General features: G+C 32.6%; 1 protein-coding gene across 1 annotated transcript; it reads left to right on the top strand.

The window, feature by feature from the left end:
* The first annotated feature begins 361 nt into the window (after positions 1–361).
* Positions 362–27983, top strand: LOC139510391 (serine protease inhibitor dipetalogastin-like). The gene is made up of 11 exons (XM_071296973.1): positions 362–666; positions 7263–7368; positions 10433–10540; positions 20376–20489; positions 21683–21796; positions 22703–22816; positions 23881–23994; positions 24955–25068; positions 25504–25617; positions 26290–26403; positions 27824–27983. The coding sequence occupies exons 1-11, from the start codon at positions 600–602 to the stop codon at positions 27981–27983; spliced, it is 1239 nt and encodes a 412-aa protein (XP_071153074.1). The 5' UTR covers positions 362–599.
* The last annotated feature ends 3 nt before the right edge of the window (positions 27984–27986 follow it).

Raw genomic sequence — 27986 nt, 5'->3', positions numbered from 1 at the left:
GTTAAAGTCTTATAGGATTGTTAGTATGTTTTATTTTATCACCTTGCACTTTCATGACTTGGCTGTAGTTTTCTATGGCTGTAGTTTTCTACAGCAGTTAATTCAAAATTCTGACCAGTTGAACAATTTGATTTTATAAAACAAATTGCAATTTGGTCAGAATTTTGAATAAGTTGCAATTGGTGGAGAGCAACACTAACAGTCAAGTCACTGTAACCGGAACTCATTTTTGTTGAACAAAACTCACTTTTGTCCGTACAAAATTGAATTTCGAGTACAAAACCACAAGAGTCCCAATAGGCGCCCCATAGTACTTGCCAATTCCAAGAAATCTTTTGGCAAAGATATGATTTACGGATGTGTACCTAAAGTAATCAGTTTATGTATACACTTCTCAGAAATTAACATGACAAATCACATATAAATAAAAAAGGTGTTTAAAGCATTGTAACAAAGGAAGAAACTTAAGAAAGGTAATACACGGATAACAGGTGCTTTGTGTCGCTTTTAAAATGTACTATGAATTGAAACAGTTCGGTTAAAAGAAATATTGTTCATCTATTCAAAAAGACCTTTTTGTAGATTCTTTTACAAACAAAATGGATTTCGTTATATTGGTACCAGCGATGATAGCAATGCTAGTAATCCAATCGTCAACATCAACCCGTAAGTTTTTGTTGTCAATTCTACAACTGCGTGTATTGTTTTATGACTCTTAATTCAGACCTGGGGTAATTAAATATGTATTATTATTAGCTACAAATTTGGAAGTAATTCAATGTAATGTGTAATTGAGCATATTTTCATTAAAAAAATTAATTACATTACATTTTTGCCATGTAATTATGCATTGCATTTCTATTACTTTCAATTGCATTTAGATATTTATCCGGACATTTTAAACATTTTGTTTTTTTCTGATGTTTTCACACACCATGCATTTGTAAATTGACTATTTTCCTACATTTAGTATGCCTTTGGTACTTTTTTCTTTGTTAAAATTTTAATGTGTTGAAAAAAATATATAACATTGATTAACATGATTAATACTTTATTTATCATTATAGCATGTAAAGTAATCTTTATTTGTAATTAGTTTATTAATCAATTTTTTCACATGTACACATAAAAAAATATAAAAATCAAAAACAATAACAATTTATTGACATACGATTTGTAAATATGTTGTTTTAGTAATTAACAATAATTCTAGTCTCATCATATATCCCTTCACTTAACTTATTTTCAAGTACAAGAATGTCCCTTAATTAAAATGTCAAAGGCAATTACATTTTTAACCATTATATTTACATGTTAAAATTTGTTCAGATAGATATTATTTAAACACTGTCACATAAATTTTAATACAGCAGTCAAAACATACAAGAATGAGTCCAATATACTTGACAATTTTGAATTGCCAAAAGACCAGTTTGGAAATTAAATAAGAGTAAAAATCTATCATTGCTCTTCTGTAAAAAATGGAAAGTTACTTTAAATTTTGGGATTCACATGAGATAAACAAGAAAACCTTTTTAGATTAATAGTTTTAGTAGAAACTAATTTTTTTAAGAATGAAAAATATATTCTTTTATATATCTATGTATGTATCTTTACAACAAATGTTTTCCCCCCAAAAAATAAAAAAAACCAATCAAATAATCAGCATTGAAAATCTAATTATTATGAAATGTAACAATGACATTGAAATTTGGAAACTTAAATCAAAGCTTGTACAACTGTTTTCACTGATAAATAGTGCAAGTATGTTTTATTCTACCATGTTGTCATTTTTATGATTTTATCCTATATGATATAGCTCTTGCATGTCTTGGGACAAAAGTAATTAAAATGTAATTAATTACATTGATAATGTAATTGTTATGTTATTAATTACATGTGAAAATCAATGTAAATAGTTATCAAAGGTACCAGGATTATAATTTAGTACGCTAGACGCGCGTTTCGTCTACATAAGACTCATCAGTGACGCTCAAATCAAAAATATTTATAAACCCAAACTAGTACAAAGTTGAAGAGCATTGAGGATCCAAATTCCAAAAAGTTGTGCCAAATACGGCTAAGGTAATCTATGCCTGGGATAAGAAAATCCTTAGTTTTTCAAAAAGTTCAAAGTTTTTTATACGGGAAATATATAAAAATGACCACATTATTGATATTCATGTCAACACCGAAGTGTTGACTACTGGGCTGGTGATACCCTCGGGGACGAAACGTCCACCAGCAGTGGCATCGACCCAGTGGTGTAAATAGTTATCAAAGGTACCAGGATTATAATTTAGTACGCCAGACGCGCGTGTCGTCTACATAAGACTCATCAGTGACGCTCAAATCAAACATATTTATAAACCCAAACTAGTACAAAGTTGAAGAGCATTGAGGATCCAAAATTCCCAAAAGTTGTGCCAAATACGGCTAAGGTAATCTATGTAAATGTGATGTAATTAATTACTTTGGTATATAATTGACCCCAGGTCTGAGTCTCTTATATATATTTCTTTTAAGATATATAACTGCATATATATGATATTTAATAAATTTTATTATATTCTGCTGAATATAATTTTAACTGTGTTGTGTGATCACGAGTTGGTTGACCGACATGGAATATCTGTTTCACAGACGCGACAAAGGATATGTTCCAATTACCGTAACCACAATCTCGTCATCTTTTCCTCGAATGTGACCTACCGAATTAAAGTTATCACCAGGATTTATACAAATTACATGATCAACACGGGGGATGCCACACGCGAAGCCGAAACTGCTTAACCTTCCGAAGCACCTGAGACCACTCCAGTTTTTGATGGGATTCATAGCTCAGTCCTAGTTTTCTATATTCACGGGTGAAATTCGGTATATCGAGAAAAATAATCGTGAAAGAATAAGTAACGGTGGTCAAGCATTGCGAACGGATCATGAATGCAATTTAGTGTAATTCGTCTTCTAAATCTGTGAAAAATCTGCTGTATTTTCAAAAGGTGGAACAAATCAGAAAAAAAAATATGTCTATAAAAATGCACTACGTTAAATAAAAAAATGCAGTACTTTTTAAGAAAACTCAAAAGGCGACAAACAATCCTATGAGAATCATCAAGAAAAAAAAATCACGTTTTGTATCTATAATGTTCACATTCCAATACATCATGACATATATGAAACTTAATCTTTAGTGTGTCATGTGTCAGATAGTCCAGTAAATAAAAGTATGTTATTACTTCAAAAAATTCATAATATTTAAAAAAAAAATCATATTTTCGTGAAAGATCAGGCAGATTCAGATTCAAGATTCAATACTTTATTACAGTCTCACCACTTACAATTACATATATTTACACAATAAAATATTCATACAGGTATTACTCGATTTATTTCACTTGACTGGGCGGAGTTTAACCGGTTCGCTCATAATAAACCAGTCCATCCATAGTTAGGTGTTTTAGGATAAACTCAACAATGAAGTGTCCAGTCTATGTTTTGTAAATTTCTTTGATGACACTGATTGGTGATTAGAAATCAGTAATAATTATAACGGCAATCATCCTTATCACACATCTTCAAATAGACTGTCCTTATGCAAATTAAAACGTAAGCTTTGCCCGATCAGTTGAAATAACATTGGTAATACATAAAACATACATGTATAACAACAAATTTTAAATTCACATTGTATGTGTCAATCTTAAAAGATTTATGAGAGACTGTACAAGCAATACTATTAAAAATCAATTAGATATTGTGCATATTATATGCTTATGAATATCATTAGAATACAGCATAATCAATTATATGAAAATCCATTTCTTCTGATTTAAATGCTAAAGCAGGTCTTGGCGACACTTTCAAAAACTTTATCATTATTGAATAAAAAAAATAACCTTTCATTATCTGATAAAATGTAAAAGATACACATTAAGATTTGCAACTTCATAAAACAATATATGTCTAAGATCTTCATATAGTGGACATTTCAATAAAATATGTAGTTCATCTTCAATACTATTATTACAATAAAAACATGTTCTTTCGTGTATTTCTTTTCTTTCATATCTACCTGTTTCTATTCTAAGGGGAGCAACTCCACATCTAAATTTAGCAAAATAACTTCTAAATTTAAGTGGCATTTTACATTTTAAGTAAGGTTCAGTACAATAATCATATTTAGATAACTTATAAGTTCTTATCTTATGGCTCTATTTTGGACAGCATTTATACATGAGTAATCGCGTGTTCCCTAAATACATGACCCATAATCAATAACTGACCAGACCATAGTGTTGTATAATTTAGAAAATATATCGTGTTAAAAACAACCATATGTTTTACTTATTACAATTAATAAACACAAAGCTCTACTTGCTGATTTGGAGCTGTCTCGTTGGCAATCAAACCACATTCTCTTATTTTTGTACATCAGATGGATCCATACTAAAAAACAGACCCTTTAAAATTGTTACGATCAATTGATAGTCCAAAAATTCTATTAATAACAATCCCAGATATTGATAGTTACTAACACATTCCATTGCATTCATTTTTATAAATTTTCTGTTTACAAAACTTTGAATTTTTCGAAAATCTAAGGATTTTCTTACGCCCAGGAGTAGATTACCTTAGCCATATTTGGCACAACTTTTTGAAATTTTGGGTCCTCAATGCTCTTCAACTTTGTATCTGTTTGGATTTTTAACTGTTTTGATCTGAGCGTCACTGATGAGTCTTATGTAGACGAAACGCGCGTCTGGCGTATTAAATAATAATCCTGGCACCTTTGATAACTATTGGTACCTATTGTAAGATTACATTCAGTTCTAGGTACAGATGGATTTCTACAATGCATAATTTTGGACTTATTAATATTGACATTAAGTCCATTAGTAATACACCAATTGTTAACAATAAAAACATTTTCTGTAAGTATTTTTTTTTTTCCACCATTAATATCATATCATCAGCATACAATAAAATTGGCAACGCATTATTTTTATCGTAAAGACAAGATCAAATAAATAAAAATAAATAATTATTTTATTATAGTGTCACATATTTGATCAGACAATATATATATACAACAATTCATAATAAAAACAGAGATCAAATATCCAGCTTAGAACAGACTTATGAGACACTTTAAAGTCATAAGAAACCTCAAATAAAAAAAAATAATGCATATGTTTTTTATAACTCAATGGATAGTTTTCATTATAAAACTTATGTACATATACTTTTTTCTGAAGAAAATTCTTTAATTTATTAATATTTAGAAGAAGTTTACTTTATTTTAATTGCTTCCTTCCAGGAAGCAATTCCCCCGACATGTTTTCCGTATGCAAAGTGACCTCAGTGTGACCCATCTTGTAAAAATCCGGTGATCACAATACGCATGAATGTCCTTAAAATAAACTATTATCTGAATTTACATGTTAAACACGTGCTCAATTTCCATGCTTTTTTGTTTATTTTTTGTCGATTGTTGACAAACAGGTGACAATCGTTAAACTTCGGCTTCACAACACGAACTTTAATTACCTGCCATATTTTCACAACAATACTGACCGATTGAAAAAAATATTGACGATTGTACGAAATTTACATGAAAAAAATGATTAATTCGTGCACAGAAGTCTAAGTTTATGATGTTTGTATGCATTGGTTCAAGAATTGGAAGAACATTATTTTTCACAGGTCACTCGTTTCTATGTCTTTAAAACACATCAGACGACTGTACATTTATATAAAAAAATAAAGTGAGGATTTATTTATATATATCCTTATAAAATTCAAAAATAATTACTGGTTTATCACATTAAGTAAACTGCTTTTTCCTTCACGATCCTATACCAGATAATAATAATAATAATAATAATAACAATAATAAATTCTTTATTTAAAGAGGGTAACTCAATTAGAACTAGTCTAATTTTCATTGAGGCCCTTAAACAAAATACATGTATACAGTTAACATTCATACATTAAAATACAATATATTACAAGCATATACACAAACATACAAATGACAATAATTGATAAAGTTTTGATTAAGTTTTCATATTCTAACCATAAAAGAAAGAAAAAATAAATATTCGACGTGTATAAAATTTTCAAAAAAATGATCATAACAATGTTTCTTGAATAATTCCACATTAAGACAATTTTTTATTGTGAGTGGTAAATTATTCTATACCTTGGTTGCAGAATAATGAAAGAATTTTTTTATAAAAAAATGTATTTGGTCTTCGTATTAGAGCTACACAGATCGTAAGTTGTAGTGTTGAACACCTTTAATATTTAGCATTGCTAAGTAATCAGGTGTTAGTTCATTTACAATTTTATACATTAGAATGGATTGATGGTATTTTATTCTTTTTGTAAAAGATAGCCATTTTAAAGAAGAAACCATAAAATTAGATCGAACAGAAATATCACATTCAAGTATAATTCTTGCTACTCTTTTTTGAAGTTTTATGATTCTATCTGAATCTTTTTGTAACAAATTCCTCCAAACTGAAATACAATAGTCTATATATGGTAGAATATATGCATTATAAAATAGTTGTCTTGTGTGTATAGGCAAATATTTTTGAATTTTATACAAAAGTGATATTTTAAATGAGATAATCTTACATATACGATCACAATGATCTTCCCAGCTTAAATTTTCAACAATTTCAATTCCAAGTAATTTGTTAGTCATGTATTTTTTTTAAAAATTTTGGTTCATTTGTATGTGTTGGAGTTTGGTGTTTCTTCTGGCTGGGCTTGTATACATTGTTGTCAAGGGGCCAGCATAAGCCCGCCTCCTGGTGCAAGGGATTTTCGCGCTGCGTGAAGACCCGTTGGTAGCCTTGGTCTGTTTTATGTTCTTTGGTCATTTTCTTTCTCTATTCTATTATAAAAATCGCTTTCTTGTTCTTAATTAATAGTTTTAACATTGCTAATCAACATTTTTATTAGCTAATACAGGAACAATATCGGCCATTTAGCAGTTAATATACAAACACGTTGAATGAAAAATAGCCCCTTCTCAGTTTCCTTTTGAACAGTATATTTGAACCCTGCACGTAATCACGAAAACTCTAAAAATGAAAGAATCTGTATTTGACACACTGTCTTAATCGAGGGCTTGACCAGCAACAAATTAAAATCTCAGTCTATCGGTTTATATTTTGAAAAAAAATGTTGTCTTAATTTTGTGAGTTTTACTTGAGATGGAATGCAAGAGTATACTATTCTCCTTACAGCTATAGTAAAGAAGACGTTTGATTCGATCTGTGAAAGTGTGTGGGACCCAATATGTGGATCTGACGGTAGAACATACCATAATAGATGCTACTTAGCTTTAAATCCGTAAGTTCATATAAGTTTTTTGAAACCTTCATTAACCAAAATAATTTGTTTCAGCTGTCTTCCAAGATTAATTGAATGTTTTTGTGTTGATATAACAGCAATTTGTATATCTGCGCATCCTTGTTGTTTGGACCCTGTTTATCATTGGAATATTCGATACCCCACCCCACACACACTAATTTTTTAAAAGCTATAACCGTATGTTTTAGTGATTTGTATTCAATAGTCTAAACTATTACTGCTCATAAAAAAAAACCCAGAGAAGATACCAAAGTGGTATTCGAAAATCGTAAGTCAATGAAAACGATCAATACTATGGCCCATTGAAAACAGTCAATACTGTATGTAGTCCAATGAAAACGATCACTACTATGGCCCATTGAAAACAGTCAATACTGTATGTAGTCCAATGAAAACGATCACTACTATGGCCCATTGAAAACAGTCAATACTGTATGTAGTCCAATGAAAACGATCACTACTATAGCCCATTGAAAACAGTCAATACTGTATGTAGTCCAATGAAAACGATCACTCATATGGCCCAATGAAAACAGTCAATACTGTATGTAGTCCAATGAAAACGATCACTACTATGGCACATTGAAAACAGTCAATACTGTAGTCCAATGAAAACGATCACTACTATGGCCCATTGAAAACAGTCAATACTGTATGTAGTCCAATGAAAACGATCAATACTATGGCCCAATGAAAACAGTCAATACTGTATGTAGTCCAATGAAAACGATCACTACTATGGCCCATTGAAAACAGTCAATACTGTATGTAGTCCAATGAAAACGATCAATACTATGGCCCAATGAAAACAGTCAATACTGTATGTAGTCCAATGAATACGATCACTACTATGGCCCATTGAAAACAGTCAATACTGTATGTAGTCCAATGAAAACGATCATTTCTATCGCCGAAAAACCGACCACAGGACAAATAACAATTAACTAGAGGCTCTAAATAGCCTGTGTCGATCACCTTGGTCTATGTGCAAGTAGCATTTTAAACACAAAAAGGACACAAATAATAGACGAGAATAGAATTCATGATAAAATTGTTTTTTGGTGATGATGATGTGTTTGTCAATCTCACTTTACTGACAATTCTTGGTGTTTACAATTTTCTCTATTTATAATGAACTTGGCTCAGAAGTTTCAAGGGAAAATGTTTTGTAAAAGTACATAAAGTTTTACAAAACGTTTTCCTTTGAAACTTCTGAGCCAAGTTCAATAAAAAGTTTACAAAAATTTACATAATTTACGAAAATTGTTTAAAATTTACTATAAAAAGCAATAACTCTTTAAGGGGCCGATTTGGTAAAGTTGACTTATTTGTAGATCTTACTTTGCTATACCCAATGGCTGTTAACAGTTTATCTCTATCTAAGATAATATTGAAGATTAGAACCAAAAACTGCAAAATTTTCTTAAAATTACCAATTCAGGGGCAGCAACCCAACAACGCGTTGCCTGATTTGTCTAAAAAAATCAGGGCAGTTACATCTTGACTTAATGAACAATTTAACTACTCTGAGATTTGCTCTAAATGCTTTGGTTTCAGATATATTAGCCAAAAACTGCATTTTACCCTATGTACTATCTCTAGCCATGTTGGGCACTTTGGTTGGTGGGCGGGGTTATCGGACACATTTTAAACTAAATACCCCAATAATGAATGTGGCCAAGTTTTGTTAAATATGTCTTAGTAGTTTCTGAGGAAAAGATTTTTTAAAAAGATTACTAAAATTTTAGAAAAACGGTTAAAAATTGACTATAAAGGGCACCAACTCCTTAAGGGGTTAACTGACAATATTGGTCATGTTGACTTATTTGAAGATCTTACTTTGCTGAACATAATTGCTGTAAACAGTTTATCTCTATCTATAATATTATTCAAAATAATAACAAAAAAACTGCAAAATTTCCTTAAAATTTCTAATTCAGGGGCAGCAACCCAACAACAGGTTGTCTGATTTGTCTGAAAATGTCAGGGCAGATAGATCTTAACCTGATAAACAATTCAACTCATGTCAGATTTGCTCTAAATGCTTTGGTTTCAGAGATATAAGCCAAAATCTACATTTACCCCTATGTTCTATTTTTAGCCATGGTGGCCATCTTGGTTGGTTGGGCGGGTCATCCGACACATTTTCTTAACAAGATACCCCAATGCTGATTGTGGCCAAGTTTTATTAGATTTGGTCCAGTAGTTTCAGAGGAGAAGATTTCTGTAAAAGAATACTAAAACTTTAGAAAAATGGTTAAAAATTGACTATAAAGGGCAATAACTCCTTAAGGGGTCTATTGACAATTTTGGTCATGTTGACTTATTTGTAGATCTAACTTTGCTGAACATTATTGCTGTTTACAGTTTATCTCTTTCTATAATATTCTTCAAAATAATAACCAAAAACTGCAAAATGTCCTTAAAATTTCTAATTCAGGGGCAGCAACCCAACAACAGGTGGTCCGATTTGTCTGAAAATTTAAGAAAAGATAGATCTTGACCTAATAAACGATTTTACCCCATATCAGATTTGCTCTAAATGCTTTGGTTTCAGAGATATAAGCCTAAATCTACATTTCACCCCTATGTTCTATTTTTAGCCATTGCGGCCATCTTGGTTGGTTGGCTGGGTCAGGTGAGCTAAAAACATTATAAATAAAACTATAGGCTGAGCAGCACAAGCCCCACCAAAAATTAGGTTGAACTCAGGTGCTTCACTTGTGGCAAATGCGTTTTCCCCATGAAATATCCTCCTTAAAGTTCGTTCCAGATGAAGAACAACAATGCACGCGTATTCGTTTACTAATATGTATAAATATACAATAGGAATATAAATATCATTATGTATAATATAGGTGTATTCTTTCGCGTAGACGCATTCAATTAAAGTACCCCCAAAACAGGTACAACTTCGCATCTTCAGAAATGAATACCTTTTAATTTAAACTTTTGTAATTACTATTGTGAATTATGGTATCATCAGTTAAATATCACGAGCTTTCACAGGAATCAATTATAATACTATGTTTGTTGTTTACAGTTACGCCAGCCTCGTGCACGGAGGTAGATGTCGATGTACTCATCTGTATCAGCCTGTATGTGGTGTTAATGGAGTCACTTATAGAAACGACTGTGTTCGCGATTTAAAGTAAGTTTTTATATTATATACAAGTAGGTCTGTAAGTAATATCTGAACATTAATGTAGAAATAAGGAAATGTGGTATGCTTGCCCTGTGACAACTATCTACCAGAGTCCAAATGACGTGAATGTAATAAGCAATTATAGTTCATTGTATGGCCCTCAACTATGAGTAAAACCTATACCGTATTTTCAGCTATGAAAACATTTTAATCGATTAAAACGAGAATTTCCCTTTTTTTTAGTTCTCGTCAAATAATCAACATGTTACTCTGTATTTATCGTCTACCGTTATCATTAATGTATGTCACTCCTACTAATACAGAAACAATAGATACAACCAAAAAAAGAAATATTTCTGAGTCATTCTTCAACAGAAAATATTTCCGTACAGAATTCATGTAATCGTTATGATTCATTTCTGTTGTCTGTTGTTGTGTTTTCTGTATGATCCACTGTTATTGTCTTGTTGTTGTGTTGACTGTATGATTCACTCCTATTGTCTTGTTGTTGTGTTGTTGTGTTGTCTGTATGATCCATTAACATTATTGTCTTCTTGTTATGTCGGCTGTATGATCCACTGTTATTGTCTTGCTGTTGTGGTGTATGTATGATCCACTGTTATTGTCTTGCTGTTGTGGTGTTTGTATGATCTACTGTTATTGTCTTCTTGTTATGTCGTTTGTATGATCCACTGCTATTGTCTTCTTGTTGTTGTGTTGAATGTATGATCCACTGCTATCGTCTTGTTGTTGTGTTGAATGTATGATCCACTGCTATTGCGTGTCTTTTTGTTGAGTTTCTATATGAACCATTGTTATTGTCTTGTTGTTGTGTTGACTGTATGATCCACTGCTCTTTTCTTGTTGTTGTATTGTCTGTATGATCCTTGTTGTTGTGTTGACTGTATGATTCACTTCTATTGTCTTGCTGTTGTGGTGTCTGTATGATTACTGTTAATGTGTTGTTGTTGTGTTGTCTGTATGATCTACTGTTATTGTCTTGCTGTTGTGTCGTCTGTGTGAACCATTGTTATTGTCTTGTTGTTGTGTTGACTGTATGATCCACTGCTATTGTCTTTTTGATGTGTTTTTTGTATGATCCACTGTAATGGTCTTTTTGTTGTGTTGACTGTATGATCCACTGTTATTGTCTTGTTGTTGTGTTGACTGTATAATTCACTGTTATTGTCTTGTTGTTGTGTTGACTGTATGATCCACTGCTATTGTCTTGTTGTTGTGTCGTCTGTATGATTCACTTTTATTGTCTTTTTTGTGTCGTCTGTATTTTTCTTGTTGTTGTGTTGACTGTATAATTCACTGTTATTGTCTTGTTGTTGTGTTGACTGTATGATCCACTGCTATTGTCTTGTTGTTGTGTTGACTGTATGATCCACTGCTATTGTCTTTTTGATGTGTTTTTTGTATGATCCACTGTAATGGTCTTGTTGTTGTGTTGACTGTATGATCCACTGCTATTGTCTTGTTGTTGTGTTGACTGTATGAACCATTGTTATTGTCTTGTTGTGTTGTCTGTATGATCCACTGCTATTGTCTTGTTGTTGTGTTGACTGTATAATTCACTGTTATTGTCTTGTTGTTGTGTTGAATGTATGAACCATTGTTATTGTCTTGTTGTGTTGACTGTATGATCCACTGCTATTGTCTTGTTGTTGTGTCGTCTGTATGATTCACTTTTATTGTCTTTTTTGTGTTGTCTGTATTTTTCTTGTTGTAGTGTCGTCTGTATGACCCATTGTTATTGTCTTCTTGTTGTGTTGTCTGTATGATCCACTGCTTTTCTCTTTTTGTTGTGTTGACTGTATGATCCGCTGCTATTGTCTTGTTGTTGTGTTGACTGTATGAACCATTGTTATTGTCTTGTTGTGTTGTCTGTATGATCCACTGCTATTGTCTTGTTGTTGTGTTGACTGTATAATTCACTGTTATTGTCTTGTTGTTGTGTTGACTGTATGATCTACTGCTATTGTCTTGTTGTGTTGTCTGTATGATCCACTGCTATTGTCTTGTTGTTGTGTTGACTGTATAATTCACTGTTATTGTCTTGTTGTTGTGTTGACTGTATGATCCACTGCTATTGTCTTGTTGTTGTGTCGTCTGTATGATTCACTTTTATTGTCTTTTTTGTGTCGTCTGTATTTTTCTTGTTGTAGTGTCGTCTGTATGATCCACTGTTATTGTCTTGTTGTTGTGTTTTCTGTATGACCCATTGTTATTGTCTTGTTATTGTGTCGTATGTATGATCCACTGCTTTTGTCTTTTTGTTGTGTTGACTGTATGATCCAATTCTATTGTCTTGTTGTTGTGTTGACTGTATGAACCATTGTTATTGTCTTGTTGTGTTGTGTGTATGATCCACTGCTATTGTCTTGTTGTTGTGTTGACTGTATAATTCACTGTTATTGTCTTGTTGTTGTGTTGACTGTATGATCCCCTGCTATTGTCTTGTTGTGTTGTCTGTATGATCCACTGCTATTGTGTTGTTGTTGCGTTGACTGAATGATCCACTGCTATTGTCTTTTTGTTGTGTTGACTGTATAATTCACTGTTATTGTCTTGTTGTTGTGTTGACTGTATGATCCACTGCTATTGTTTTGTTGTGTTTTCTGTATGATCCACTGCTATTGTCTTGTTGTTGTGTTGACTGTATGATCCACTGTTATTGTCTTGTTGTTGTGTTGACTGTATAATTCACTGTTATTGTCTTGTTGTTGTGTTGACTGTATGATCCACTGCTATTGTCTTGTTGTGTTGTCTGTATGATCCACTGCTATTGTCTTGTTGTTGTGTTGACTGTATGATCCACTGCTATTGTCTTTTTGATGTGTTTTTTGTATGATCCACTGTAATGGTCTTGTTGTTGTGTTGACTGTATGATCCACTGCTATTGTCTTGTTGTTGTGTTGACTGTATGAACCATTGTTATTGTCTTGTTGTGTTGTCTGTATGATCCACTGCTATTGTCTTGTTGTTGTGTTGACTGTATAATTCACTGTTATTGTCTTGTTGTTGTGTTGACTGTATGAACCATTGTTATTGTCTTGTTGTGTTGACTGTATGATCCACTGCTATTGTCTTGTTGTTGTGTCGTCTGTATGATTCACTTTTATTGTCTTTTTTGTGTCGTCTGTATTTTTCTTGTTGTAGTGTCGTCTGTATGATCCACTGTTATTGTCTTGTTGTTGTGTTGTCTGTATGACCCATTGTTATTGTCTTGTTATTGTGTCGTATGTATGATCCACTGCTTTTGTCTTTTTGTTGTGTTGTCTGTATGATCCACTGTTATTGTCTTGTTTTGTATTGTCTGTATGACCCATTGTTATTGTCTTGTTATTGTGTCGTATGTATGATCCACTGCTTTTGTCTTTTTGTTGTGTTGTCTGTATGATCTACTGTTATTGTCTTCTTGTTGTTGTGTTGAATGTATGATCCACTGGAACTGTGTGTTTTTTTGTTGAGTTTCTGTATGAACCATTGTTATTGTCTTGTTGTGTTGAGTATATGATCCACTGCTATAGTCTTGTTGTTGTGTTGTCTGTCTGTTCACTGTTCTTGTCTTTTTAATGTGTTTTCTGTATGATCCACTGCTATTGTCTTGTTGTTGTGTTGTCTGTCTGTTCACTGTTCTTGTCTTTTTAATGTGTTTTCTGTATGATCCACTGCTATTGTCTTGTTGTTGTGTTGTCTGTCTGTTCACTGTTCTTGTCTTTTTAATGTGTTTTCTGTATGATCCACTGCTATTGTCTTGTTGTTGTGTTGTCTGTCTGTTCACTGTTCTTGTCTTTTTAATGTGTTTTCTGTATGATCCACTGCTATTGTCTTGTTGTTGTGTTGTCTGTCTGTTCACTGTTCTTGTCTTTTTAATGTGTTTTCTGTATGATCCACTGCTATTGTCTTGTTATTGTTATGTTGAATGTATGATCCACTGCTATTGTAACGGTTTATTCCTTCCTATGTGATATTTTATCCTGAGGATAATTTGTCCCGGTAATGTTTTTCCAGGCATGGTATTTCACAGGTTGATTTTTCCAGAGGAGTGAAAATCTATCTGTTTATGCGGATAGTACGTACCGGTATTTATTTGCCGTACTTTATTTCACAGAACCGTGTGAAGTAGAGTCCCATTAACTACTATGTAAGTTACTCACAATCAATATATACCTGACTATAATTATAAAATGTTTTACAAAAGTACACCAAATTTGCATAATTTATCAAAGGGAGGTAATTATGAGCAATTTATATTTTAAAGCTTTTAATATATAATATATTTCTGAATCTATTTTAGAGTGAAATTTTTCCTTGAATCTATTTTTTATATATTCATTTATGTAAAAAGATGACTTACAACTTGATTTAATAAGACAGATGACATTTCCTAGATAAAAACTATCCAGCTGTTAAACATGCTTTTGTTCCAATATATTGTTATGCTATGATTTATCTGATTTCCATATAATCAACAACTACATCTCTGTCCCCAGACAAAACTATTGGTATAGTTAAAAATATCATCATAATCAAATTCTTCTATTACTGTTAACAGTAGTAATGCAACTATATATGATACCTTACTTTTAAATTGATATTTGTACTGAGATCTGAAAACAACTCACTTTTACATGTATTTCACTAACCTTATTTAATCATGATATTATTTTCACAATTACGATCTTTATAATTACTTCTGGTTTTCTTCCCTATGTTTCATGATGATTATTGATTTGAATATTTCAGGAAATTTTTTCAAGGATAATTTGTGAAATCATTTCCCATTATAATACATTTTTTTTTTAACAATTTCGCTTTATTTAAAATACACTATTATTATTTCATAGTATTTTTAAAAGATACGTTTTTTCTAATAACTATTCAATAAGTTAACTACCAAGATAGAATTTCACGGCAAGGGAAAAAATATCCCAGGGAAATATTTTCCTCCGGATAAAAAATAACAACAACTACTGTGACATTTTTTCCTACGGATCAAATTTCACCCGGATATAGTTTGGTTTACACTAATGTCTTGTTGTTGTGTCGTCTGTACGATCAACTGTTGTTGTCTTGTTGTTGTAGTCGTCGTGATCCACTGTTGTTGTCTTGTTGTTGAGTTGTCTGTATGATCAACTGCTATTGTCTTTTTGATGTGTTTTCTGTATGACCCCCTGTTATTATCTTGCTGTTGTGGTGTCTGTATGATCCACTGTTATTGTCTTGTTGTTATGTTGTCTGTATGATCCACTGCTGTTGTCTTTTTGATGTGTTTTCTGTATGACCCACTGTTATTGTCTTGCTGTTGTGGTGTCTGTATGATCCACTGCTATTGTCTTTTTGATGTGTTTTCTGTATGACCCACTGTTATTGTCTTGCTGTTGTGGTGTCTGTATGACCCACTGTTATTGTCTTGCTGTTGTGGTGTCTGTATGACCCACTGTTATTGTCTTGCTGTTGTGGTGTCTGTATGATCCACTGTTATTGTCTTGTTGTTGTGGTGTCTGTATGATCCACTGTTATTGTCTTGCTGTTGTGGTGTCTGTATGACCCACTGTTATTGTTTTGTTGTTGTGTTTTCTGTATGATCCACTTTTATTGTCTTGTTATTGTGTTGACTGTATGAATCCTCTGCTATTGTCTTGTTGTTGGTGTGTCGTCTGTATGATCCACTGCTATTGCATGTCTTTTATGTTGTGTTTTCTGTATAACCCACTGCTATTGTGTTGTTGATGTGTTGTCTGTATGATCCATTGTTATTGTCTTGTTATTGTGTTGACTGTATGATCCTTGTTGTTTGTGTGTCGTCTGTATGATCCACTGCTATTGTCTTGTTGTTGTTGTGTTGAATGTATGATCCACTGTTATTGTCTGGTTGTTGTGTTGTTGTTGTTATGACCCACTTTTATTGTCTTGTTGTTTTGTTTTCTGTATGAACCACTGCTAATGCCTTATTGCTGGGTTGTCTGTATGATCCATTGTTATTGTCTTGTTTTGTTGACTGTATGATCCACTGCTATTGTTTTGTTGTTGTTATGTTGAATGTATGATCCACTGCTATTGTAATGTTGTTGTTGTGTTGAATGTATGAACCACTGCTTTGTCCTGTTGTGTAGACCGTATGAACCACTGCTATTGTCTTGTTGTTGTGTTGTCGTCGTGATCCACTGTTATTGTCTTGTTGTTGTGTTTTCTGTATGATCCACTGTTATTGTCTTGTTGTTGTAGTCGTCGTGATCCACTGTTATTGTCTTGTTGTTGTGTTGACTGTATGATCCACTGCTTATGCATGTCTTGTTGTTGTGTTTTCTGTATTATCCACTGTAATTGTCTTGTTGTGGTGTCTGTATGACCCACTGTTATTGTCTTGCTATTGTGGTGTCTGTATGATCCACTGTTATTGTCTTGCTGTTGTGGTGTCTGTATGACCCACTGTTATTGTTTTGTTGTTGTGTTTTCTGTATGATCCACTTTTATTGTCTTGTTTTTGTGTTGACTGTATGAATCCTCTGCTATTGTCTTGTTGTTGATGTGTCGTCTGTATGATCCACTGCTATTGCATGTCTTTTTTGTTGTGTTTTCTGTATGACCCACTGCTATTGTGTTGATGATGTGTTGTCTGTATGATCCATTGTTATTGTCTTGTTATTGTGTTGACTGTATGATCCTTGTTGTTTGTGTGTCGTCTGTATGATCCACTGCTATTGCATGTCTTTTTTGTTGTGTTTTCTGTATGATCCACTGTTATTGTCTTGTTGTTGTTGTGTTGAATGTATGATCCACTGTTATTGTCTGGTTGTTGTGTTGTTGTTATGACCCACTATTATTGTCTTGTTGTTGTGTTTTCTGTATGAACCACTGCTAATGCCTTATTGCTGGGTTGTCTGTATGATTCATTGTTATTGTCTTGTTGTGTTGACTGTATGATCCACTGCTATTGTTTTGTTGTTGTTATGTTGAATGTATGATCCACTGCTACTGTTTTGTTGTTGTTGTGTTGAATGTATGAACCACTGCTTTGTCTTGTTGTGTAGACTGTATGAACCACTGCTATTGTCTTGTTGTTGTGTTGTCGTCGTGATCCACCGTTATTGTTCTTGTTGTTGTGTTGACTGTATGATCCACTGCTTATGCATGTCTTGTTGTTGTGTTTTCTGTATTATCCACTGTAATTGTCTTGTTGTGGTGTCTGTATGACCCATTGTTATTGTCTTGCTGTTGTGGTGTCTGTATGATCCACTGTTATTGTCTTGTTGTTGTGTCGTCTGTATGATCCACTGCTATTTTCTTGTTGTTGTGTTTTCTGTATTATCCACTGTTATTGTCTTGCTGTTGTGTTGCCGTTATGACCCACTGTTATTGTCTTGTTGTTGTGTTTTCTGTATTATCCATTGTAATTGTCTTGTTGTGGTGTCTGTATGACCCACTGTTATTGTCTTGCTGTTGTGGTGTCTGTATGATCCACTGTTATTGTCTTGTTGTTGTGTCGTCTGTATGATCCACTGTTATTGTCTTGTTGTTGTTTTCTGTATGATCCACTGTTATTGTCTTGCTGTTGTGTTGTCGTTATGACCCACTGTTATTGTCTTGTTGTTGTGTTTTCTGTATTATCCACTGTAATTGTCTTGTTGTGGTGTCTGTATGATCCACTGTTATTGTCTTGCTGTTGTGTCGTCTGTATGATCCACTGCTATTGTCTTGTTGTTGTGTTTTCTGTATGATCCACTGTTATTGTCTTGTTGTTGTGTTTTCTGTATGATCCACTGCTATTGTCTTGTTGTTGTGTTGTCGTTATGACCCACTGTTATTGTCTTGTGGTTGTGTTTTCTGTATGATCCGCTGTTATTGTCTTGTTGTTGTATTGACTGTATGATCCGCTGCTATTGTCTTGTAATTCTTTGTTAATTTGTTACCTTTTGAACATTTATTCATCACATAAAAATGTAAAATTCCCCAAAGGCATGACAAATTGATCAAACAGAAACGGGAGAGTGATATTTTGTTTGCATAAATTTGTTGACTAAGAATTCTGCAAGATTAAAGTTTGAGCTGAAAAGACAACATCAGAAATACATTACCAAGTCGTTGGTAGTTAAGATATTTATTATTGGTGAAAACAGAACCCTCTTTCTTTTAAATAATCACATGAAGTAATTGAGTTTAGCCTTACTTAGTTTCAATTTGTTTTAGGATATTTGTTATATATACACGTCTTCCTCAATTAAAGTTGATTGAAGCCCTGAAGATAGTGTTTCTTCAATAAAGAATTGTACAGTTTTCTTGTGAATTGTGGTTAAAGATAAAAAAAAAAAACGGATTATAAACTGAGTAGTGATAGAGTACATAAATTTACATGAATGATCAATCAAGTATGCTTTACTATACAAAAAAAATCCTAATCTCGGCTTAAGATTTTTTTTAAATCTTATGTTCGGAAGTGAAGATGTTGCTTCTGATCTTTATTCAAATGACTGAAAATAATCAGATGCAGCATTAGCACCATTTCTCTTTGAACTTCTGGAAGCTTTAAGCGGTCCTGGGTACCCCTGTCGTAAAACCTTCTCTGAGATGTTGGCATTGGTGCAATGCGACCCTGTTCCAGTATTTTCGAATTTGTGTATACACGTTATTTTTTACTAGTGACGTCTTTTAAGTGATTGGGTATTAGTTTCCAATTAGGATATAATGGTCTTTTCTGAAAATTTTCATCGTGGTAGCTGTCATAAAACAAGGAAAACACAAGAATAGTATTTCATATGATGCCTCTTCATCAAATTCGTAATGTTGAGTATGGATTAAAAGTACATTTGGACGCCTTCACTGAACACAATTCTTAATAAATGGAATTAAAATAAATGTGTGAGATAATATGTATATAGGAAACACATGTGCATAGTACACAAATGACACATCAAATTTCCCCGTGTAATAAAAAGCTAACTACATGAGGATAGTGTTATTTACTTAATTAGTTTACCTCATGGTCTGAAATACGATTTCTAACAGTCACTGCTGTATTCATCTTACAAAAATATCTTGTGAACTAGCGTTTAGTTGCTTGAAAAAATATCAAAATAAAAAGATTGCATTATCCGACAGAATATTTATGGATAAGATGACGTGTGTAAATACATTGACATAATGCATGTCTTATGGTTTGACAAAACCACTGTTATCATAGTTTTGAGACATAAAGCATTCATACAACTTCAAACATTCACATCTATCAAATAAGTATAATCAACTTCTCTCAGAAGCAATAAAAACTAACAAAAAGCAATTCAATACAAGCAAGGAAATTGTTGGCCAAATATTTCGAATTACTTGTGAAGAACATTAGGCATAATATGTTGCCAATACATGCTGTACATTTGTAGTGTATTTAATTTTTTTTTCTTCATGTTTTGGAGTACAATACCATAGACATTTTAAAACTGACGTTGAGTTTCACAGATGCATATAAACAGACGTTTTACGCATGAATAACGTACCTTTTTATAAACATTATGACGGACGTGAAACATGTGAATTACACACATTTAAACAAACGTTTTAATAGAAAAGACAAACAATTATATATTTTTTTTAAGCCTTTGGTAGTTTTGATGAGTGTTTATAAAGGACGGTTTAAGTGTAAGTATATATTTGTATACTGCATTCTGTTTTCATTTCTAGTACAATAACCATGGTAACACAAATCTCTATCAAATACAATATTATTTATTTTCTCCTAAATTTCTCACCAACTTAAAAGCCTGGTATCTTTGATGAGTCTTTAAGAAATTAAAGAAATGCGTCTGAAATATACATCTACATTAAAAATGATTTGTAGTGGAGTAAACTTGGCCTATGTAGGAACGTGTATAATAAGCTGTTCCAAGGAGTACTTACCTGTCTGTGGTATCGATGGACAAACATACTACAACAAGTGTTATTTAAAAGCTGTGTAAGTATTCAAGTAATATAGAAATAAGAAAATGTGGCATTAATTGCCAAAGAGACACCCATTAAAGACAAAATGAGATGATTGTATGCAACCATATGTCACCATACAGCTTTAACAATGAACAAAATCCATACTCTACATATACAATCCCCTGACATGACAAAATGTAAAACAATTCAAACGAGAAAACGAAAGATATGATTCATGCACACACAATAAGCATGATCAACGAAAACCAATTATGTAAAACAGCAGCCAACGACAACCACTGAGTTACAGCCTTCTAACTTTTAGCAAATACAAGAACAACCCATCAGAATCAGTTGAAAAGAATTGATTCACAAGATCGACACAAAGTACAGAAACAATTTACAAAGAGACTGAATTGTTTTACATTATCATTTCGGGGCCTTTTATAGCTGACTATGCGGTATGGTCTTTGCTCACTGTTGAAGACCGTATGGTGACCTATAATGGTCAATTTCTGTTTCATATGGTCTCTTGTGGAGAGTTGTCTCATTGGCAATCATACCACATCTTCTTTTTTATAAACTAAGGTACTTTAATGTACTCTTAGCTCCAATAAGTTAGTTAATAGCTTTCAAGGTCATTGCAATAAAGTGATATATTCTCATACTTCATTTGATGTAGCACCATAAGCAAAACACATGAAGGTCACTTTACATCTTAATTATTTAATCTACATGCATGCTAATATAAACCAATTTGGAAGAAGTAACATACGGAATGGTCCTTATCATTATTACCATTGCTGATGTCATTAAATTAATAACGCTCAAGAATATCTGGATGGAGCGAGGGATGGAGTTCTGAGATAGTATTATATGTTTTAGAGTAGTTAAATATACTTCTAACATAGATGTGTAGTGTCTTGACTTATATTTGAATGACGAAGTAAGATGTGCTTACTTGTACTTATGCTGAATCAAAATAAAGTTTTCTTATCTTATAATATTTAACGTAATAAGACTCTCATGTTTGAGAGAAGTAATATTTTTTTAAGCGTAGATAAAATTTCAAAAAGAAGTTATCATACATTCATATGTCGGTGGATTTGATGAACACAATGTAATTAATATGTAAAGTTTGTATTCTCTTGGGTCTCAGAAGGAGTTTTACGTGCTTATGGGGGAAATGTTTGACACCCTGATTATGATTAATTAATCTTTCAGGGGCGTGGCATGTGCTTATGATGGAAAGTGTGGTCAGCAATGTCCAAGTGAATACAAAATTGTCTGTGGTACTGATGGCCTTCTCTACGTTAATGACTGCCATAGGAAAATGAAGTAAGTAACACGCTGGTCTGATTATTCACATGTGGCCTCCTTTTAGGGATTATTTTCTTTTTTATTTCAAATTTGCTTTTGAATATACCCCATAAAAGTGAACATGTGTATGGAAGGCAATTTCATCAGAAATAAAGCATAATATAGTTGATGTAAACATATAACACAAATGGAAATAAAAACTGCAAACAAAATGTTATCAAAGATATACATATATATATATATACCTTTGAAAGAAAATAAAACTACTGCATTCAACGAGAAAAATACAAACATAAAATACATAGGAAGTGTAAATGATAAGGTATACAAAAGTAAAATCACAAAAATACCGAACGTCAAGGGAAATTCAAAACGGAAAGTCCCTCATCAAATGGCAAACCAAAAACTCAAACACATCAAATGCAAGTATAACAACACTCAAATCCCTGACTTGGTACATGTATTTTCTCATGTAGAAAATAATGGAATTAAATCTGGTTTTATAGCTAGCTGAACCTCTCACTTGTATGACAGTTGCATAAAATTCCATTATATTGACAACGATGTATAACAAAACAAACAGACATGATAGATAAAAATGTCAAAAATTGGGGTACATCAGGCAACATTTTGTTATAATCTTAATCACTATAAAAACAAACAAATAGCAACTAAGAAACACAAAAAGGCATATAGAAAAAGCACATTAGTACAAATGAAAGACAAAAATACAAGAATTTATCGTAACACAATAACACAATAACGGGATGAAACAAAAAAAAAAGCACATTATCAAAAACGAAAAACAAAAATAAAAAATTTACCATAGCACAATGACGGGATTTATAAGAAATCTCTTGCTTGTAATTGGTACGCAAGACTCTCGTGTTAAATCTATATTTATACATATTGTGTATCTTTTAGTGGGGTTGGTTTAGCGGACATGTCACTATGTAAAGAGAAATGTTCATTGGAGCTGGTCCCTGTATGTGGAGTGGATGGACGAACCTATGACAACGACTGTATTAGACAAGCAGCGTAAGTATAACTCAATTAAAAGTAGTAAAATATGTCCATGTTTTGAGAATACCTCGTGTTTAATGGCGTTTGGTTGTTAAAGAAATATAGTTTGAAGTCTTTCTTTACAAAAGAAAACAAATTCCACACGGCATTCATATAGATAAATAATGAAATGAGATGATGTAAGATGACGGCTTGCTCAACTAGGTTATTTATGGGTGAATACTGTGACAATATTTTGAGTGTCTATTAAACCATATACAAGAACCAAAACAACAAAAACTAGAATGACTTGTAAAACAAACAACAAAAACTAGAATGACTTGTAAAACAAACAACAAAAACTAGAATGACTTGTAAAACAAACAACAACAACTAGAATGACTTGTAAAACAAACAACAACAACTAGAATGACTTGTAAAACAAACAACAAAAACTAGAATGACTTGTAAAACAAACAACAACAACTAGAATGACTTGTAAAACAAACAACAACAACTAGAATGACTTGTACAACAAACAACAAAAACTAGAAGGACTTGTACAACAAACAACAAAATCTAGAATGACTTGTACAACAAAGGTGGAAGATACTAAAGGAAAATTTAAACTTATAAGTCGATACTGGTTGGGTAATGCACGAATATCATGAAACTCTTATCCTGTTGATGAACCTGGCCCGCACCTTTTTATGTTCATGCAATTCCCTCGGTTTTAGAGATCAAATTGACCGTCGAAAGCCGGTGGTTGGCGGATTTTCCGTCTAACCAAAAGCAAAACAGATCATTTTGGCATTTGGTAAAGTACTAACAGTTTTGGTAAATTACTAACAGTTTTGGTAAAGTACTAACAGTTTTGAAAACTCTTTGGAGTTCGGTATTTTTCTAATTTTACTTTTTTAAGAAAAATAAGTACGACTAAAAATAAGTACGACTTAACGCTAAATAACAATTTCAACGACTCGAACAATAATTATTTATACGAGATTGACATGAAAAAAAAATGTATTCTTCTTTTTTGCAGTGAATAAGGCCTTGTTTCCCTAATTTCATTAACTTTTTTCATTCCTCTTTTTAAATAGTGGAGTTCAGTTAGCATCAGCAGGGGAATGTCCAGTTATCTGTACAGAGGAGTATAACCCAGTTTGTGGAGTAGATGGCATCACATATGGCAATGAATGTAAAAGACAGAAGGCGTGAGTGTAATATTTTTGTTTTTGTTTGTTTTGTTTTCATTTGTTTCAGTCTAATTTGAAATTAATTATTTAACTACAGAAACCTAGAATACAATGACATAATTATTTATTCGTATTGAGTTGTATCAATTCTCCGAATGTTTCCCTTTTTACTGTCTTTACTTGGAATTAGTAAACTAGAAGCAACTTCTGTAATCCGACTTCTTGTTGATTGACAGTACATCCATCAGTTGATTCTCTTTTCAATGATTTGCGATGGGATAGCATATTTTACCGATCCTTAAACATATATAACAGTAGAAAATAAGCACAAATAATGTAACTGCTCCGATAGAAAAATATAATTACTAGAGGTCCACATACTATCCTCAGTATATAAACACACTACATGAGAAAACCCAGTTTGTGGTATAGATGACATAACATATGGCAATGATTGTAAGAGACAGCAAACGTGAATGTTTTTTCATATGCATCTATCGGATTTTGAAAATCGGTTGGCATAAGAAAATCTTTGTATTCTAGCAATAGGCAGTTTACTATACACGTCTTACTTCAGATATTTTTCTGTATGAATTATCAAATTGTACGTTTGTTCTGTACCAAATAAACTCATCATACATACTAGGACTAATTTTTTTATATACGCCAGACGCGCGTTTCGTCTACAAAAGACTCATCAGTGACGCTCGAATCCCAAAAAGTTAAAAAGACCAAATAAAGTACGAAGTTGAAGAGCATTGAGGACCAAAATTACTAAAAGTTTTGCCAAAACCAGCTAAAGTAATCTATGCCTGATGTAGAAAGGCCTTAGTTTTTCAAAAATTCTAAATTTTGTAAGTAGTCAACAGCAAGTTATTTTATGAACAATGAATGATGCAGTGGTTTGATGTCTCCTTTACATATGTTAAAAACATGTCTTTATTACAAGTACTGTTATTGATTTTTCTATTTTCATAGTGGAGTTCAGTTAGCATCAACAGGGGAATGTCCAGTTATCTGTACACAGGAGTATAACCCAGTTTGTGGGGTAGATGGCGTTACATATGGCAATGAATGTAAAAGACAGAAAGCGTAAGTATTTGTCATGTATCCCATGTATACATTTTCGATTTGAAATGATTTTACTACCGTAACTAAAATTGATTCTAAATACTTACAAAAAAAATGCTATTTTCTACTATTACTCGGCTAAACAAGAGACAGAACACACGAAAGGTAATATTGAAAGTCCCGGGAACAACATACAACTCCAGAAAATGAAACAAAACACTTAGTGTTAACAATAGGTACATAGCAAACGTGCAATTTCAACAGTCATTAGGATGATATTAAACGTCACTCAACGAGTCGGTGGCTTGATGTTTCCTTGATGAGTCTTTTGTAGACGAAACGCGCGTCTGGCGTATATATGAAATTTCTATCCTGGTTTCCCTGATGAGTTTATTTATATATGATTAAGAAATGTCTGTATTACAAGTAGCGTTATTGACTTTTCTATTTCCATAGTGGAGTTCAGTTAGCATCAGCAGGGGAATGTCCAGTTATCTGTACAGAGGAGTATAACCCAGTTTGTGGGGTAGATGGCATCACATATGGCAATGAATGTAAAAGACAGAAAGCGTGAGTGTTTATTTCATATGCGGCTATGGGATTTAAAAATCGGCTGGCTTCAAAGCTTTCTAGCAATAGGCAGTTTACTATCCATATCTTAATTCAAATGTGTTCTTCATGAATGTTTAAATTGTACATTGGCTCTGTTCCTTTTGTCAACTGTAAGTTGTATTGAGAAATGTCAATGAACTTGTGACTTGACAAGTACAAGACAAAAAACGTGAGTGTTTCGCACATATACACTTGTTTATATATATCAATCTGATTTGTATTTACTTCTGTAACTAACATTCTAAATACTTACAAGATAAAATGCATTTTTTTTTATTATTGCTTGACTAAACAAGAAACAAAACACACAAACTTAAACAAAGAAAGTCCCGAGAACAACGTAAAACACGATGAAATGTATCAAAACAATTTACTGTTAACAAAGGTACAGAACACACGTACAATTTAAATGTTAATGATGTTGTCAGTTTATTTCCGTTCTATGAGTTTAAATGTCCCACTGATATCTTTCGCCCCTCTTTTAAACATTCATGAAGATTCCTTTCATTGAATTAAGATGTCGATGAACTATACAGTGGCTTGATTTTTCTGTTATATGCATTAGAGAAATGTCCGTACCACATTACAGAAATAGTTTAATTACTAGTAATGATTATTCTATTTTCATAGTGGAGTTCATTTAGCATTATCAGGGGAATGTCCAGTTATCTGTACAGAGGAGTATAACCCAGTTTGTGGGGTAGATGGTCTCACATATGGCAATGATTGTAAAAGCCAAGAAGCGTGAGTGGTTTTTTATATGCATCAATTTGATTTGAAATTACTAAATATGACTATCATTCGAAATGCTTTTCCTATCAAATACACAGTTTATATATTAAATGACATCATTGGCTGCGCAAAAAAAATTCATATACCTATAAAAGCAACATAAGTTTAACGCCGTTCAAAGGTCATTAATCTATTGAGAAAAAAAATCTGGGTTAAGAACTAAAATCGAGGGAAACACATCAACTATAAGATGAAAACAACGAAATATACAATATACTAGTAGTATAACAAAAATTAATAGGTACACGACGTGTGCCACGTGTGGAGCAGGATCTGCTTACCCTTCCGGAGCACCTGAAATCACCCCTAGTTTTTGGTGGGTTTCCTGTTGTTTATTCTTTAGTTTTCTATGTTGTGTTATGTGTACTATAGTGTTTGTGTATTGTCGATTTATGAGTTTGACTGTCCCTCTGGTATCTTTCGTCCCTCTTTTAAAGCAAATCTGATTTATTTCTTGTGAACTTTATATAATGCATAATTATGAGATAAACATTCTGAAACTCCTAGTAGAAAACCAAAGACGAAAAAACACGAATCCCCTTGAACAGTCAAATTTGTTATACTAATGTTTGTACTACCACTTGGTCGATGGCACAGGCATGAAAACACGGATTTTGTTTTATTTACATTTGCAGTTTATGATATCTTTTTAAATAAGGGAATTGTCCCCCGACTGCAAATCACTTATTCCTTGTACGTTTCTGATATTATTTTTGGTGCTTTTTTTGGTTTCATGATCTCTTCAAAGTTTATAATAAGGTTTTGGAACTTTAAATATTTTGACCCGGGCATTATTAAAAATAGATAAATTGACTCATCCGGGTGCGAGAGTTTCTCGCTACATTAAAGACCCATTGGTGGCTTTGGCGGTTGTCTGCTCTATGGTCTGGTTGTTGTCGCTTTGAAACATTCCCCATTTCCATTCTCAATTTTATCGAAGTGTTAAATTGGTACCATTAATGTGATCATAATTAATCAGTATACATACAAGTATCAACTCTTTAAAAAAAACTGTCTGGAGTAACGAATAGGGTTAGGGTTAGGGTTAGGGTTAGGATTAGGATTATGGTTAGGGTTAGTCATAAATATCAAAGTTTTGATGAGATATAAAGACTTTATTATTCTTATCTTTACAATGACTGTGACAAAGAGGAGATTTTGAATTTCAATTAGTGAAAAAATTGTTAAAGATATACATTTTTCACTGACGTGATCTATGTATTTTCACATTAACAAAGTATGACTTGGATGGAGAGTTGTCTTATTGGCACTCTTGCGACATCTTCTTGTATCTATATAAACATTGGGATAGGGTGATAAGTTTTCATTTGTTCTTTTTATAATAAGAAATAATCTAAACCCATATTTTTAGTGGAGTTGAATTAGCATTACCTGGAGAATGTAAGAAGTCATGTACAAACGATTATAATCCTGTATGTGGTAGTGGTGGATTAACATATATGAATCAATGTTGGCTGATAGAAGAATATGTATTTGATATTCTCATTTTAGATCGACGGTATCATATATAGAAG

Source organism: Mytilus edulis, chromosome 2 (assembly GCF_963676685.1).
Source record: "Mytilus edulis chromosome 2, xbMytEdul2.2, whole genome shotgun sequence".
Lineage (NCBI taxonomy): Eukaryota > Metazoa > Mollusca > Bivalvia > Mytilida > Mytilidae > Mytilus > Mytilus edulis.
This window is presented reverse-complemented; position numbering and strand designations above follow the sequence as displayed.